Genomic DNA, 16,832 nt, shown 5'->3' with positions numbered 1-16,832 from the left:
GATTCCAGCCACCCTGCCATGAGAAGCCCAAGCCCTGTAGAGTGACCACATGTAGATGCACCCCTCTGCAGCCGTAGCCGAACCCAGTCCTCGAGTCATCCTGGCTCAGGAGCCAGGCAGACGAGTGCTAAGAGTCCAGGTCGTTCCAGGCTCCAAATGTGCAGCCACCTCTAGCCATTTGAGTTTTCCCGGCTGAAGTGTCAGAGGTGTGGAGCAAAGACAGTCTATCCCTGCTGTGCCTTGTTGGAAGCCATGAACTTTATAAAATGGTTGTTGTTTAGTCCACGAAGTTTGGGGAGGTGTTTTTTTTATTGTTGTTGTTTGTTTTTAACACTGCAGTGGATAATCCGAACAAGCCTTATTTGACACCTAGGAAAAGTGGCTCAGAGAAGTTTGGTGACTTGCCCATGACTGCACTGATGGGTCTCAGGGGATTCAGGATTTGAAGCAGGTCTGTCAGACCCTGAGCCCCATGCTTTCTCTAGCATTACACCATCATTATAAAGAGCTCTGTGGGAAGACCTCTTCTTCTGTTTGTATGTCACTAGAAGGAACCTTTGAAAATCAGCCTGTTTGATCCTCTACCACCAAATAGGCCAACATTGAGGCTATTTCATTGTTAAGTATTGCTCCGTTTCCTTTGACAATCTATTTTGGTGATTTATTCGCTCTTTGGCCTAATCCAGGGTCTGTAAACTATGGTGTGTGGGGCAAATTCAGGCCTGCCACCCCATTTTGTAAATCAAGTTTTATTGGATCACGGCTATACTCATTCATTTACTTATTGTCCATAACTGCTTTTGTGCTACAACGGCAATGGCCAGATAGCCCACAAACCCTAAAATATTTACTATCTGATCCTTAAAGCATTTGCTGACCCATGTTTGATCAAAATTCCTCTGGCTACTTACAGAGAAAGCTGCTCAACTATGATACTTGGTCCTTTATTACTAAGGCCTGGCCCCTCAGGACACCCAGGTGATGACATCCAGCCAGGTGGCTTGATTAAATTTAAAGTGTGTCTCTTTAGAGAATATAAATTTGGGTCTTGCTTTCTTATCCAGTCTCACAGTCTCTGCTCTTTGATGGGAACATTAATTTTGTTCATTTACAGTTAATGGAATTGTAGGTATGGCTGGATTTGTGTCTGCTATTTTGCTACTTATACTCTATTTCACTTAGCTTTTGTTTCTTTGTTTCTCTTTTCTTGTCTTCTTTTCAGTTCATTAAATATTTGATTACATTTACAGTTTAACATCTCAGGATTTCTTGGCTGTTGCTTAGGACATTAAATCCCATGTGTGTGGTTGTGAATTCTCTCTAATGCTTTTTTAAAAGCTTATCTCCGCAACTGTCCATGAAGATGGCTATGAAGTTAGCATCCGGCTGAATTATATGCAAGTATCAAACAAGGTGAGTAAAACCTTTAGAAGCTGTTCATTTGAAAATCAACTGAACTAGTAAATTGTAGCTTACACTCTATTGAAGTGCTTATTTGTAATCCAAATGTTATAAAACTTGACTAAAAGCCAGTAATTTCATAGAAGTAGGTAAATAACTACACTAAACCTCAGAGAAGCCAGGTTTCAGGCACATAAAGATGTAGTAAGAACAGGAATTTTTGGGGGGCACCTGGGTGGCTCAGTTGTTGGGCGTCTGCCTTCGGCTCAGGGCTTGATCCCAGAGTCCTGGGATCGAACCCCACATCAGGCTCCTCAGCTGGGAGCCTGCTTCTTCCTCTCCCACTCCCCCTGCTTGTGTTCCATCTCTCGCTGGCTGTGTCTCTCTGTGTCAAATAAATAAATAAAATCTTTTAAAAAAAAGAAAAAAAACACAACCCCAGGAATTTTTATCTACCCTGACAGTCCTGTGCTTCTCAGGCTTATTTATACCGAAGTCTGAGTATAGGTGAAAGACTGACAAAAATGTTTGCCTGTATGTACTTTCACCTATTTGCCTATAAGAAATAAACCAAACATTGTGGCTCTGCCTCCCTCGATCTGCCCTCTTCTGTGGTGACTGGAACTTTGCTACAGTGCAAACATTAATTGATTCATACCAGCAGTTTCATTGGACAAGAAGTCAGAATATACAAAAGAATAACGAATGGATTGAGAAGAAGGGTAAAGAAGGCAAGAAAAGGCATGGGGACTAACATTTATCAGGCCCTGGCCATGTGCCCGGCAGGGGGCTAGTGGTGTCTTTCAAAATTAGGACAGACTCATGGGCTCTGCCTAACTAAGAGGCTGGGAAAATGCAGTCCACTGACACACACAGAAGTGTTTTGAAGTCAAGTAAAGCAATAAATGCCATGTTTTCAGTTGTGTGGCTACAGCACAGCTTGGGTCAGGGAGGTACTTGAGGAGAAGGGGAGTGAGGGACATGAGATAAGGCAGGGGAAGGGGCTGAGTGGTCGTACATAAAGTCTAGCTTCAGCCTGATCCATGAGGAGCTGTGAAGTATGGCTCAGACCACGAAGTTGCCCCAGGTGAGGTAAGAAAAGGAGGGACATAACCTCTAGATCAAGGCAGCAGCCATCTGTGGAGGCAGTTGGCCAGCTGTGAGGTTAACACCCAGCAGCTGGGAGGGATATACTAATCAGTTGGGGGAACCGGGTGGGCGCCAAGAGCATCTACAACATGCTATCAGGTAGAAGTGGAGTAATTATCCCCTGGTTCGATATGTTCTAGTGTTCAGGCAGTAGCAGGTGGTTCCCTGTGGCAGGAAAGGCAGCCACGTGAAGGTGGGGCAGGATGCCACACTGTGGAATCCGTCCAGGTGGATACAGAATTCCAGGTCTGGACTGTACATCATCAGTCCTAATGCTATAGACCTCCATTTTACCTGTTTTACTTTTGCAACATCCTTTTGAGTTAGGCCATGATATTTCCACTTTACAGGTGAAGAAACTGAGGTACAGAGAAATTTAGCCACCTTCTTCCAAGGCCCCTAAGCTAATAAGTGATAGAGCCAGGATTCAAACTCTGTAGCCTGAGCTTCCCCATCTTGCCACCCTAATTCCAAGACATGGAGTGATTTGAAGCAGGGGAAGAACACCATTACTTAGAAATTGTAGGTGGGTGACTGGAGCAGCCACGTGGAAGGTGGGCTGGCAGGAACCAGTTGGGAATCCCTTACAGGGATCCTGGTGTATGAAGAGCAGGCTGTGGCTATAATGACAGAAAGGAGCGGCCAGGCTGAGGAGCCATTTAAGAGGCAGAACAGACAGAACATCACAGTGAGGGGATGTCCAGCTTCCGGCTTGACTATACGAGTAGAGTGGTCACTAATGAAGAGAGGAACAGGTTAGCAGGGAGAGCACCCGTTCTGTGGGGACACAGCAGCCTCATCAGTCACAGTGCCTGTTTTTTTCTGTTGCCCAGAACCTTTACCTCAGCAAGGCGGTGGATTTCAGCAACCACTTTCTGAGCAGTGTCACTGAGGGTGGTGATGGGCCATTTGGCAGCAGGTCCAGCTTGGGTGAGTTGTACCTTACGGTGATTTTCAAACAATTGACCAGCAACACCCTGACTCGGCAAGGACGGCAGGGAATTGCTTAAACTCTGCCAGCCCGACCACACATCTTCCTCTCATGTTCCGGCCATTTCATTCTTCTGGGCTATCTCAGGTTAGGGGTGAGGTTTTCGAAATTTTCACAGGGCTTGGAGAGATAAGTTGGGGGGGGTGTTCTTTTGGGCTTAAAAAACTGTATTCCCCTTTTCTTCCCCTCTTTCCCACTCATCCTCTGGTCCTGGACTGAGATGAGTGGCTCCAGGAGTTGTTCTTGCGAGGTTCAATAAAATGGACATTTCTATAAAAATTTTATTCTTCTGACCTCTTGAGGGACATGATAGTAGGATAGCTCTTTATATGTGGGGAGTGGCAGGGGGGCATCGTTTAAGTCCTTGACTCCCTCATTTCAGTGAGTGACTACAGCCAGAGCACCTCGGACACCACGGAAAAAATCAAGAGGACAAAGAATTTCAAGACCAAAAAATTTCAAGAAAAGGAGCAGCTCACAGTATGTGTACTCATTTGTCCTTCCAGCTGTCTTCTTAGGCCTGTCTGTTGAATGTTTTACTTTGAGATATTTTATTTTACTTTATTTTATTCCATGCCATGCCATGCCATTCTATTTATTTTTTAAAGTAGGTGCCATACCCATCATGGGACTTGAACTCACAACCCTGAAATCAAGAGCCACATGCTGTACTGACTGAGCCAGCCACGTGGCCCTACTCTGAGATTTTTTAAATGGAAGAATACTTTTTCATTTTCTGTTCCTTTTTTATAAGTGTATTTTTATTTTATGGACTCCTTTAAAATATGTCAAGATTATTAATTAGAATTAATTATTTTAAAGTTCTTACTAGTTTCTGGAATCATCTCTGCTTCCTCTGGGCTCAGTTCTGTCTGTCCATCTTTCTCTGTCTTGTTTTTGGTTGGTCTCAAATATGTAATGATCCTTGGTTGCCAGGTCACGTTGACAAGTGAAGGGCTGGTTTGAGTAACGCCGGTGCCTGCCGTGGGTGTGGGGGCCTCGGGTCTCTGGGGGGGTGGGTGGACATGCTGTGGGACAGGCCTCCCTGGAGAAAGCCTTGGGGTCCCCTGAGTTTGCCTTTCCTCTGGAGGTGAGGATGGTGCGTGAAGGGCTCTAGTGTATTTCATTCCTGGATTGAGCTGTCTTTCCTTCCTTACTCTCTTTCCCTGTGTCTGTCCCAGAGATCTGGGCTCTGCCCTTCTTGGGCCCAATACTCCCAATAGAAGACTTTGTTAGGCAAATCATGAACTCTCTGGAAAAGAGTTACCCCCAGGCTTTAAGCAGAGAACACAGGAAAGAGAGGAGGATACCACTCATTTCAGCCACTCACAACAAAGCCCTTTCATAGAATGCTTATGAATCCAGCCTGCACCCAACACCTGGCCTCCTTGTTGATTAACTCAACTTCTGCAGGGCTCCCTGGAGGGAACAGACTCCTATCTCTGGCATCTTCAGCCAGTTTTTCTTTGCTTTGTTTTCCCTCTCAGCCAAATTCCAGCTACTTCCAATCTTTGGAATTCCTCACAATTCCTGATCCACTGATGGCACCCTTCTAGAGTTTCCCACAGCTGTGAGGGTTATGTTTTTCAAAAATACAGACCGTGAACATTTTTAACTGGAGCTTTGGAGAAGGAGACAGTGGGTGCCCTCATTCAGCCCTATCACCTTACTTTCAGTCGGTCCTCTTTGGCTGCAGTAGGGAGGAGAGATGAGCTTAGCAACAAGCCCAAAGCCTGGGTCTCCCCCGAGATGGAAATGGGCACATGTGGGTTCTTCCCTCCACCTTCCATGAAGCCAAGCCATCAGGGCACCCTCAGGAATGTGTATACCAGCGTCCAGCTTGTATCATGATTTCTCCGAAGGGGTGGCTTCTTGCTTCATCTTGTGTTTTCGTACCACGTGCTTTACGTCTCATAAACACCAATACATTTAGGAAGAAGACCTTAGAATTACATTAACCTGTATTGTGTATAATTCCTTGCACTCTTGGCCTTCTCTCCGTTTAAAATATCGTCAATGAGTAGAAGAGAAATATAGAGTTCCATAAACTTAGTTTTGGAGACTCCACCCACTTATTCCATATGTGACCCGAATCCCCCCATTGCTATGTGCCTTTATTTTCTCATTTGTATTTAGGGGATAAGTATCAGACAAATAATAACAGCATTGCAGTGGTTCACTCATTCATTGGTTATTTGGAGCACACATATACCAGGCACAGTTCTCAGCAGTGAAAATAAATCATGAACAAAAGCTGTAAAGGTCTCAGACCTCATGAGGGTGACATTCTAGTACTTTCCAGTATAGGTTTCTGTAAGGAGTAGAATTCAGTAAGAACAAGGGTGCCTCCCAAGACTCCCTGGGGGTTCACTTATTAGAGTACCTTGTTCCAAGCTAATCACCCTAGAATAGGGGGCGGAAGAGACACAACCTGAACCCAGGATCATCTTCCACAAGGCTCACAGGCCTTGAGCCATGTCCTCATCCCAAAGGCTCCCCAGAGAGCCGGGAGAGGGTAGATACATTATTTCTACTTTGCAGATATATTATTTCTACTTTGGAGTCCCGGGACCACCCCAAGTGACTCTCAGATTCAGTGGTGGAGACATACTGAAAGTAATGTCTCCGGCCTTGTAGACAGCCTCTTCAGCTTTGTAGCAACCAGCACTGGCAATCCTTTGTATATAAAGAGAGAATGTATATAAAGGGGAATTTCCTCACATTTTGAAAATAGAGCATATAATAAATTCTTCAGATGTGTGCTGGTAGGTGAGAGCTTTTTCCCCCCAAACAAGAGTCAACTTGGTCGGTTCACTCACACCTCAGGTGAGCACGTTTTCTGAACAGTCATACTTAGGCTGATTCTGAACACTTTACAAAGCATGCAGAGGAAATTTTAGGATTCACCTGGTTGCTTTTCCTAGGAATATTTATTTCCTTTGTAATAAGACTAGTGTGGGGTCTCTGGGGTGGTGAGGTTTCTCATTGCACCCCTGTCCTTAATAAATATAAAACGATGTCAGTGTGACATCCTTCCCTGAGACAAGGTTTCAGAGACCAGCAAGATTTACCTTAGCTAGGTTTATTTGTGCTGCTGGTGGCGAAGACCACACACACACATGCACACACACGCTCACACTCACCTGTCCCTGGGGCTCAGAACTTAACCTTGGAGAGGAAGTGTTTGCCTGGTGGGTTGGGTCGGGGCAAGGGGGATAGTGCTATTTCGCGGCGGTGGAAATGACCTTGTTGGGTAACCCTGCAGCCTGAAAACAGGCTCCTGCTGAAGGAAGTCGGACCGACAGGGGAAGGGAGAGTCTCTGTGATTGAACAGCTGCTCGAAGAGGTAAGTCCAACTCAAAGAACAAGTCTCTGAGGATTTCAGCCTTGCCTTTCACCTGTCTCTTTCAGATGGAAGTCTTGTTCAGTATTGTGATAACCACAGTGCCATTGCATTTAAAACTGCCTGGAAGTGGACTAAATGGCCAGTCAAGAACTTTCCATAGGTTGTTCCTGGTTGCTAGTTTTATAACAAAGAAAAGAGAAAAGTCATATGAGCCCAAATAATGTGCATGAAGGTGGACAGAATCCCTGGTCTATGACCCCATGTAACCTTCATGTTTCCTAAAGAAGCGAGGCTCGGGGTGCCTGCCCCTCCTGATGGGGGGAGCAGAAGTTTTATCACCCAAGTGACCTGCAGCTCTGTTATTGGTTAGATCTTGGGTGTCCTGATTCTCTTCTCTTTTAATTTAAAGCAGTTTAGTTCCGGGGCATCTGAGTGGCTCAGTCGTTAAGCGTCTGCCTTCAGCTCAGGGCGTGATCCCAGAGTCCTGGGATCGAACCCCACATCAGGCTCCTCCACTGGGAGCCTGCTTCTTCCTCTCCCATTCCCCCTGCTTGTGTTCCCCCTCTTGCTGGCTGTTTCTCTCTCTCTCAGATAAATAAATAAAATCTTTAAAAATAAATAAATAAATAAACAAATAAATAAATAAATAAAGCAGTTTAGTTCTACCAGGCATGTCTATTATACTTCGTAGGATGGCAGCTGAGAGCAGGGTTTTGTGGCAAGTTTGTCCTTTTCCTTATGCTGCAGGGAGCAGATCCCAACTGCAGGGACAGTGAAGGGCAACCCGTGATAACCACAGCTGTTCTGAACAAGCACCACGAAGCGATTCCGGTTCTCGTGCAGAGAGGAGCCGACACGGAGCAGCACTGGGGCCCGTAAGTAAGACGCAGTCGAAGGAGAGTCCTGGCCCATGGGGTGGCCAGCTGCTGCCTCGGGGCCCTGCTCTAGCAGCGTCCCTGCACACGCACGCCCTGTTTGCTTGGAACCACTCGGGAACCATCTTAACCCATTTGGGCCTTAATAAGAGACGTAACTGCCACTCTTTTTCAAATCTGGGCGAAACAAAAACTTTTTGTAGCTTTTATAAATGATGATAAATTTTGTTAGCAAGCGAGTTTACACTGAGGTGGGGCCAGCAAATCCTTTGGCCTTAGGATGTTCAGCAACATTACTTTCATCGTGATCTGAACTGTTGAGATCGCTAGGAGAAGAGTGGGCCCAGCGTAGTCCCAATGGAAACGTACCCATGAAGTTACTGCACAAAGAAAACCTTATCCAGTTGACTCTGGATGTTGACACACTGGGGGTGACACTGCACATCTGAGTTCACTACGTGATCTGGTGCCTTGGTTTCCCCAGCCGGGCAGCAGGACAGACAGATACCAAGTCCTGTTGGATGCTTCTGTCCCTTCCCTAGTCTCGGGCCTGTCCTACCTCTTGACCTCTCCCAGCCTTGGGATTCTGTTGTTCTCTCAAATTGCTTTGGAGACGTGGGTGGACAGTTCCTTGAGAACGGGTACCACATGTTAACCGCTAATATCCTGCCAACCACGTTGCCAGACTGGGAGTTCTCTAGGGGTTCTGCAGCCATCTGACCCTGCTGCCCCCTGACCTACTACTGAGATCAGATCGAGGCCCGCCAGGGAATCATGCTGCTGAGTATGTCAAGCCAGCACACAGAGCCAAAGTTAGATAGCTTTGCTTCTGTTTTCCTTTGTCTCAACATTTCCTCTAGTGTTTTTATTCAGAATATATGCTGGTTAATTTTTCTATGTGCGCTTTTATGTTTCTGCCCAATAGGACAGCTAGACGCAACCCCTTTTTTTAGTTTTATTTTAGAGCAGAACGTTTGGCACATTTGCTGTACGTATTTGGGTGGCTGGAATTTACTTGCTCACCTTTTCCTAGGGTTCACATTCTTCATACTCTGTCAGCTTCTTCATTTATCCCACACTTGGGTTATCATTATTCATAAAAATAATGCCAACTTGTTTGGCATTAAGGTATACTTTATATTTGTACAATTCAGACAAGCTTTTCTTGGAGCACGGACATATAATGTGTGTGGTTGATACAAAAATCTCTTGAACAGATTTTGAATTGATGTTTATGTATGATGTGTCCTAGCCTTATGAGAAGTCCAGCTGAGAGGAAGAAGCTACTCTGGACATGGAACAGATTACCTGTTTTTCCTTGGTGTTCCTCAGTTTCCATCCTGACTTCATTACCATTCTATAAATTGACTTTTACCCACACGTGATCTCTACTAAGTCTAACTATACGGTTGTACCGTCTGTTTGGTGTGTAATAGCCCCTTATCACTCCCACGGCATTAGCATGGTTCGCAGAATCTGGCTCTCGTGGAGGGGAGGGAAGAAAGCTAGACCAGAAGCCCTCCCTCAGAATAGAGGACAGAGATTTCTTCTTCCGCTTTAGTTTATGCCAATAGAAGAAAGCCAATTTTTGCACCGAGAGCCAGCTCTGCTAAGTCGGCTTTATATTTGTTAGTTTGAAGCGTTTAGACCTGGGTCAGCCTGGCCTCTACCCCCTGGCTGGACCTCTGTAGATCCAGGAACATGACCTCAAGGCTCCATCCACCCTACTGCTCTTCAGGCACAAGCCATCCAGAGATCTGGCTTTTCTATAAAAGAGGTTCAGTGAATTGTTCCTTAGCAAACAAGCATTAAAAAACTCTCCCCTCCCGCCCCAGCTTGTTTGACTAGCAGAGAGAAGCAGCCTAGGATGGTTTTCTCCCCCTCAACTCCTGTCCAGTGGCTTGGCAGGTAGCAGAAAGCCCCTCCCTAGTGTTTCTGTTTCCAGTGTTTGTCTCTTTGCTCTCAGAATACACTCATATTCAACCCAAAGGGATGGCTAAGGCGAGGTACACTTCCTCCCCCAAAGCTCATTCCTCTTCCCGGCAGATTCCAGGAACACAGATTCAAGGTCTGTATAGGAGACGGGCGAGGAGAAATGCTGTTTGCTTTTGGACAATGGCTGCCCCCCTTCACTGGCAATTTCAAATGTTTTGTCTCTGAGTTCTACCCCAGTAGCCGGGACGGACGGGTGTAACCATCAGTCTGCTTCTTAGAGGTGCAACTGTGGAGATTTATTTTATTAGGTAATTCATGATTTACAAAGAGAGAATGTACCTTCATCCACCATGATACTTAGATTTGAATAAACCATTTGAGTAGCTTGTGTATTCATAGTAGAGTTTCTTTAAAACACAAACTCCTAGAACACCACGGTGTACCTGCTGTACAAGACACGTTCTAGAAGGTCTGGTGATATAACCCCAAGCGACTCAGAGGACCAGATTCACAGGTGTCACCCCTGCTGTGAAGCAGAAGAAGGTGTCCCTTCCAGCGTTCTTGCCATGTTGGAGTCACGTTGTTCGAGGAGTAGTGTACAAAGTCAGAGTCGGCAGTCACAATTCATTACTTCCCAAAACCGAACTGTGGTTACACAGAAAATCCAGCCATGGCGCCCCCTCCCCACCCAGTAACTAGAATGCGCGCTCTACTCTCAGTTTAGAGGGAGTTACGAGCAAGATCATGCATCTACTCAGGAGATGTGGCAACCCTGCGAATACATGGAAGTTCCAATGGTAGATGCCTCGGAAAGACCCAAGGAACGTGACGGTAAAGTAACCAACAGTTGTGCTATCAGGGAGAAAGGAAAGACGGAAGATAAGGAAGGGTCGGTGTCATTGGTGTGACTTTGTCCGCGTGCCCACAGCATGCTGCATTACAGCTGCTTTAGCAGGATGGTTTTCTCCCCCTCAACAGGCTCCGAAATACAGCTCTTCATGAAGCAACTCTGCTTGGCCTGGCAGGAAGGGAGTGTGTCTCTGCTTTACTACGGTATGTTCCCGGCCTCGGGGGGAGACTTCTGAGGGGGAGACCCCTGCTGACCTGTGATGATTTCAGAAAGCCCTAGTTCCTGAACAGTTAACCCTGTGAGTGGGGGCCACCATCCCACCATGGGTCCCCAGCACTGGGGGCTCTTAAAAGTACAATGAAAATGTTGTACCCCCCCCCAAACATACTTGGTTGTAGGACTTTGATGCAATGGGAGCCAATGGGTAGGATTGGCAATCGAATGTGTTGAAATCACAGAGCCCCTCAAAAGGTCTCAAGGTAGAGCCACCCTTGAGAGTGGGGCATCATAGTGGCCTCTTGGGGACAGGTTTTGGAAGGTGGGGCCAGGGGCTCCCAGACTGGCCTCTGTGTCAGAGAAGAGCCAGGCCCTCAGGTTCAGGTGTCTGAGTCCTTCTATTCATGCCCGTTCCCTTGGCAGATGCAACGCAAGCATCCAAAAGAAGAACGTGAATGGCCAGACACCATATGACCTGGCTCTGCAAACTGGGGATGATGTCATCACCTCGCTCTTTGCTGCTAAGCTCGGCCTGGATGACTCTTAGACCCAACGGCCTGCACAGGAACTAATTGCAAGAAACCATCCAGTTCTGGCTCTTCTTTGTTTCTTTCTGAGATGTGTATCTGTGGTTTGAGAATTGAGGTTGAGAGGTACTCATAAGACTTTTTTTTTAAATATGACACTGTAAGCCACCATGTGGACATTCCCCAATATGCTGTGGATGGTGACAAACTTAACGTATGTTTTTTAAGAGTTTGTTGCTGCTTATTTTAGATTTTTTTTTTAAATTTATGTTTCAGGGCATGCCTAGGTGGCGCAGTTGGTTAAGTGGCCAACTCTTGGTTTGGGCTCAGGTTGTGATCTCAGGTTCCTGAGATTGAGCCCCGCGTCGGGCGCCACGCTTAGCACAGAGTCAGCTCAAAAGATTCTCTCTCCCTCTCCTCTGCCCCTCACCCTGCGAGGTGTGAGCGTGTGCTCTCTGTCTCTCTCTATCAAATAAATAAATCTTTAAAAATTTTTTTAAATAAATTTATTTTTCAGTAGATAATAATTGCACATGGTTCAAAGCTCAAAAGTATGGAGTGTTATGTAGTAAAAACTCTGCCATTCCTGTCCCACACCCACCCACATCCCTTCCTCAGAGGCACCAATGGTACCAGTGTCATCTGTGTCTTCCCAGAAATAGTATAGGATTATATAAGCACATGTATATAATATATGCATCTGTACATAGAGGGTACACATAAAATGCAAATATAGGTAACAGATATATTCTTTGCCCTCTTTAAGACAAGTACTAGCAAACCACACACTCTTCCGATGTGTCGCATCTTGTTCTTTTCCCTAATATATCTCGTAGGTGGTTCCAAGTTAGTACATAAAGATTAAGTTTATTTTAAAAATGTTGTTTCTGATGTTGAGCTCGTCAATATTCCTATTGTTATGGTTTGTTCTTTGGTTGACAAACAAGCCTGAATCAGCCATCTGCAGGAATGTGTAATTTTGACTTATGTCTTTTTTCAGATTGTTATTTCAGTTCTCGGGTGATAATGCTGCAATCGTGGAGTCCCTAAATAGTTTGTTCAAGTGTGTTGATAGAATATTTATTAATTCAGAATGATTAATTCAGCACAATAAATTACAGACTTTGTTGAGTGACTGCTGTCATCGCTACCTGCACTGCCTTTGCCAAGTGGGTGACTGTCTGCAGGGAGACAGGTGCAGAGTTGCTGGAAGCGAAGCCCCCACGTGGGGTTGGGTGGCACTGGCCGGCCCCTGTCACACTTGGCCATGCGTGTTGGGGGGCTGCTACAAGGTAACCAGTGTCCTGAGAGACCCGCAGAGTGTGATCGGGTGGTTTGGTGTCGGGGGCGGTTTGCACTGTGTCAGCTCGGCCGGTACAATACGACCTCTCCCAGACTTCTCTGCCTTTATGGTTCGGTGCAGGCTTGGCCTCAGGAGTGACTGCACAAGGTTCCAGATTCCAAAGGTGGAAGTGAAGCTGCGGCCCTCACGCTAGGAAGGTGGGTGAGGGCCCCAGAGCTGCAGCTCACACCCTACAGGCTCTGGATTTGACACTCAGGAAGGAGGGTATGGAGTTCAAGACCATTTCGCCCAGAGCTCAGGGAACAGGGGAGGCCCCATGGACCCATGGGTTCCAGAAACTCTCCTCCTGGAGCTCTCAGGGGTAACTTTCATACCCTGAGTGCAGGAAGCACATCTCCACTGTTCGTGGGGTTTCCCATTTCGCGGGGGAGGGACCCTTGTACCTGCCCTTGTACCCAAGAGGCAAAGCATACAGCTGACATCTGCCGGGGCTCTTGCCTTCCGCACATGGCCAGCACAGATCACCTTTGGTTTCCATCACACCTCATTTACACAGTGAAGAGGTGGCTCAAGATGCAAGAACATGGGTACAGATCCAGGAACTCTCTGGTGAAATCCTATAGGGTTATGTAAAGCATTATATAAACATCAAGGTACATGTTTTCAGGAAAAGTAAAATTAAATGCATGTTTCAGGCAAGGTCGTTCTGATTTTAAAATTCATGTTATGTCTTGTCCTTCGTGAAGTTTTATTTTTCCTTTCCCCCGGACCCCGTATCAGGACTTGAAATGGGAGCAGAACCACATAGTGATAATGAGTAAGGGGTAATGAAAGGAGCTGGACTGCACACAGTCGTGGGAGTGAGTGAGTGAGTGAGTGAGTGAGTGAGGCTGGTCGTGGACCAGGAGCTGCGGAAGCTCAGCAGGGCCGCGGTGGGGAAGGAAAGGTGGGTGCCGGGTGGAATGAGCAAGGACCAACTGGAAGCTGCCAGCCCAGTCTCCCTCCTCCCTCTGCATGGTCACAGGGGACCCGCGGGAGACGCCGCCCCCTTCGGCACGGAGCTTGTTCCAGGCACCCCAGGCTGGGCTCTCCAGAAGCAGACTGAGACAGCTGGGATGGGAGATAGAAGAGGACACGTTTTTATGGGGGATCAGTCCTTGCAGAAGGAAGAAGAGGGTGGTACGGCAGGAGATGTCAACCAGACGCAGCCCCCACAGAGCCACAGCCAGCCCTGGGGCAGGGTGCCAGAGAGGAGGATTGCCCATCATCCCGCGCTGCCCGGAAGCTGTCGCTCGGTCACCGGGCGACCACGGCCCCAGGACAGCTGTGACTTCAGGCCTGCAGCTCTCTGAGCCAGACCCTGAAGTTGCTGATGACTGGAGGCCGTGTGCTGCCCTGTCTGCTGCCCTCATTCCATATCCCCTGATGGGCATGCAGAGGATGCCCTCTGTGTGTATCACGGAAGGCACGGCCTGGGTCCCCAACCCTGGCTGCTGGAAGGAGGAGGTCTGGTGGGAGCTGCCCCCCCCTCAGCCAGCCAGCCCCCGGATGCCAGGGAGGGCAGCAGTGACACTAACCTCAGAGCCCCCACCCTGCAGGCTCAGCTCAGGTCCAGTGGTCGATCGATGCTCAGGGTGCTGGGTGCTGCGGCCTGAGCCCCACATGGAGTGCCAGTTAGCTGAGCACTTGGTGGTTGGTGGCTCAGGCCACGGCGACCTCCCTGACTCTGGATTCACCGCAGACTCCTCCTGAGGCTCAGCAGCAACTCTTGGAAGAGCACCCTCCCTTCGTGGCTTCATTCCACATCCCCACAAGGTTCCTGTGGCTTGGAGTTCGCCATCACCCCTCCCCACCTACTGACCATCCAGGTGAATGAATCCCCACGTGTTTATTGGCCGATTGAGTACCTTATATTTTTCTTATCTATTTGGAGAAATGAATTATATCCTCTAGAATAAGATATTTTCTCAGGTCTAGAGCAGCAGTATCGAAAAGAAATCTAATGCTGGCCACGTATGTAAGTTTTCTAGGAGCCAAATTTAGTTCGCACTGATTCCTAACTGACTACGAATGCTGATGGGATGAAAACTGTATGTTAATGATTTTCAGCATCCATTAAATTTTTCCCCATGAGTGAGTTACAGTGATAGTGTCTGTTTTTAAATCAAGCCTTCATTGCTGGGATAAATAGAACACATTCTTACTGAATTCCACTCCCGGACTTTATTTGCTAACAATCTGGTTAGGGTTATTATGTCTTTTTATTAATTGAAATAAGCCTCTATTTATTTTTGCTATTTGTTTTGGAACCAGGGTAATGCTAGACTCACAATGTTATAACCTTCTGTTTTTTCCGTGTACCTTGGAGTGCTTTATAAAACACAGGAGCGAAATATTTCGTGCAGATTTGGGAGAAGGCTTTCAGTATAACTCAGCACCTCATGAGTTTTAGGCCTAACTCGTGGGCCTCTGTATCAGTCGGGGCTCAGACAGAAGCAGGACTAGCAGGAGATGCGTACCGAGAGACTCACTTCAAGGGACGGGTGTAGGGGGTTGTGGAGGCGTGAGGAAGGGCGGGCTGGCACTGCTCGGGCACGGCCGGTCGAATCTGCTGCCCACCAGCAGAAATGCCGCTTCTCCAGGGCGATCGCTCTCCTTCAGGGCTTTCAGTCCATTGAATCAGGTCAACCCAGACCTGCTAGGATGATCTCCCTTTCTTTAAGTCAGCTAGGATCTTTAATCACAATACAACATACCATCCCGGCAACACCTAGATTAGTGTGTGACCAACTGAGGACTGGAGCCCAGGCAAGATGACACGTAAGGAAGGACCATCACAGCCTCTGTTACAACGCCATTGATTATTGATTCTTTTCCCCATTCCCCCTTGAATAAAATCGGTAATACACGCACATGTACGTTTTGTGTCCTTTTTTGTATAAGGCTACACATTTTTTTTTGGCTAGTTGCCAGGGTTTTGGGGCATATGATTTTCATCATCCTTCTTTTGTGTTTTTATACTCAGATTCGGTTGTTAACCTCCCATTTGGCCACCACTATTTCAATTTGTGTGAATGTGGAGCCACTCGTAGTAGCAAGAGCATCACCACCTGCAAATGCCAAAGTTGTGAGGGTCGAAGAGGGTTGAAGAGAACTTTCTGGCAAAGCTGAACCCCTTTCTCCCCACTCTGGCCCACCCAGTCCCCAAACATGTCCTTGGAGAAGGACCAGAGTGGCCTGACATTCATGTCTGCTTCACTATGAGACCCCTAACCCACCACCAGGACCCTTCCCAGGATAAGGGAGGGGAGGGTTGCTCTAAATGAGGTGGCCTGGAAGTAGACAGAGGTTGGCTCATTCAGGAATCACCTTGAGTTAAAAAAAAAAAAAAGTTTAGAGATATGAATCCAATGCTTATAACTTATTATAGTTTTTACGTAAATGGCAGTTTCCAGGCCCCTGATCTGGGGTCCCCACATTTGCAGCTGGGTGGTAATAAATGGTTCAATTTTTTGATTAATTACTTCCAATGCAGTTAGTTAGAACCTCAGAAATTCTACTTCTGATGCAAACTGTCAACACGAAAAATGTTATTCTTCTGTCCCCAAAACCCCTGCCCCACTTTATCCTGCATCTGCTCAGTAGAAACTTCCTTTCCCCCATCAGACAGAAGGAAAAGAGGCCATTCTTGGGAGGAGGTCCCAAATGCTTTCTGATTTTTCAGCAGAGAGGGGCATTCTCAAATATGTGTTATATTTATGTCAGCAATGAAGGCTTGGTTTAAAAACAGACACTATCAGTGTAACTCACTCATGGGGAAAAATTTAATGGATGCTGAAAATCATTAATATACAGTTTTTCATCCCATTGTTTTCTGTAAAATGTCCACTATTTAGGCTTGACTCACATTCTCATCCCTGGCTGTTGTGGGTCCTTTTCTTATTTTTCCTTGTTCCTCCTGGAATTCCCTTTCCTACTTTCTCCAAGCATGGAAAAAGAAACCGGTGAAATCTGCTCCATTCTTTTCTCTTCTGACCATGTAGCTGTGAGGAACAGATTGCTGTTAGAGCGACATTCACGCCTTTTCCTTTGGCAAGTATATTCTGTTCCTCAGTTGTTTTCAAATTTGGGGCGGTATTAGAGATTTTTAGAACTTGACCTTTCACACCCTTCCCTTAGGCTGCTTTGTTAAGGGAGACGTTAGCCTCATGGTGTATGAGACACGTAACTTCTAGAGAC

General features: G+C 46.8%; 1 protein-coding gene across 7 annotated transcripts in view; it reads left to right on the top strand.

Annotated features, from left to right (window-relative positions):
- The window catches only part of DZANK1 (double zinc ribbon and ankyrin repeat domains 1), a 63,909-nt gene extending 51,484 nt beyond the window's left edge, over nt 1–12,425 (top strand). For all 7 annotated transcript variants that reach the window (XM_087853769.1, XM_045809671.2, XM_087853768.1 and 4 more), the window contains 7 exons: nt 1,339–1,413; nt 3,384–3,480; nt 3,924–4,021; nt 6,807–6,887; nt 7,635–7,762; nt 10,676–10,750; nt 11,187–12,425. In XM_087853769.1, coding sequence (XP_087709895.1) covers nt 1,339–1,413; nt 3,384–3,480; nt 3,924–4,021; nt 6,807–6,887; nt 7,635–7,762; nt 10,676–10,750; nt 11,187–11,310 — 678 coding nt within the window. In that variant the 3' untranslated portion in view covers nt 11,311–12,425. The remainder of the gene's footprint in view (nt 1–1,338; nt 1,414–3,383; nt 3,481–3,923; nt 4,022–6,806; nt 6,888–7,634; nt 7,763–10,675; nt 10,751–11,186) is intronic.
- The last annotated feature ends 4,407 nt before the right edge of the window (nt 12,426–16,832 follow it).

This window comes from Ursus americanus, chromosome 22 (genome assembly GCF_024610735.1).
Source record: "Ursus americanus isolate L20-20 chromosome 22, mUrsAme1.1.p, whole genome shotgun sequence".
NCBI lineage: Eukaryota > Metazoa > Chordata > Mammalia > Carnivora > Ursidae > Ursus > Ursus americanus.
The sequence above is the reverse complement of the archived record's forward strand: the minus strand, read 5'-3'. Positions and strand labels throughout refer to the sequence as shown.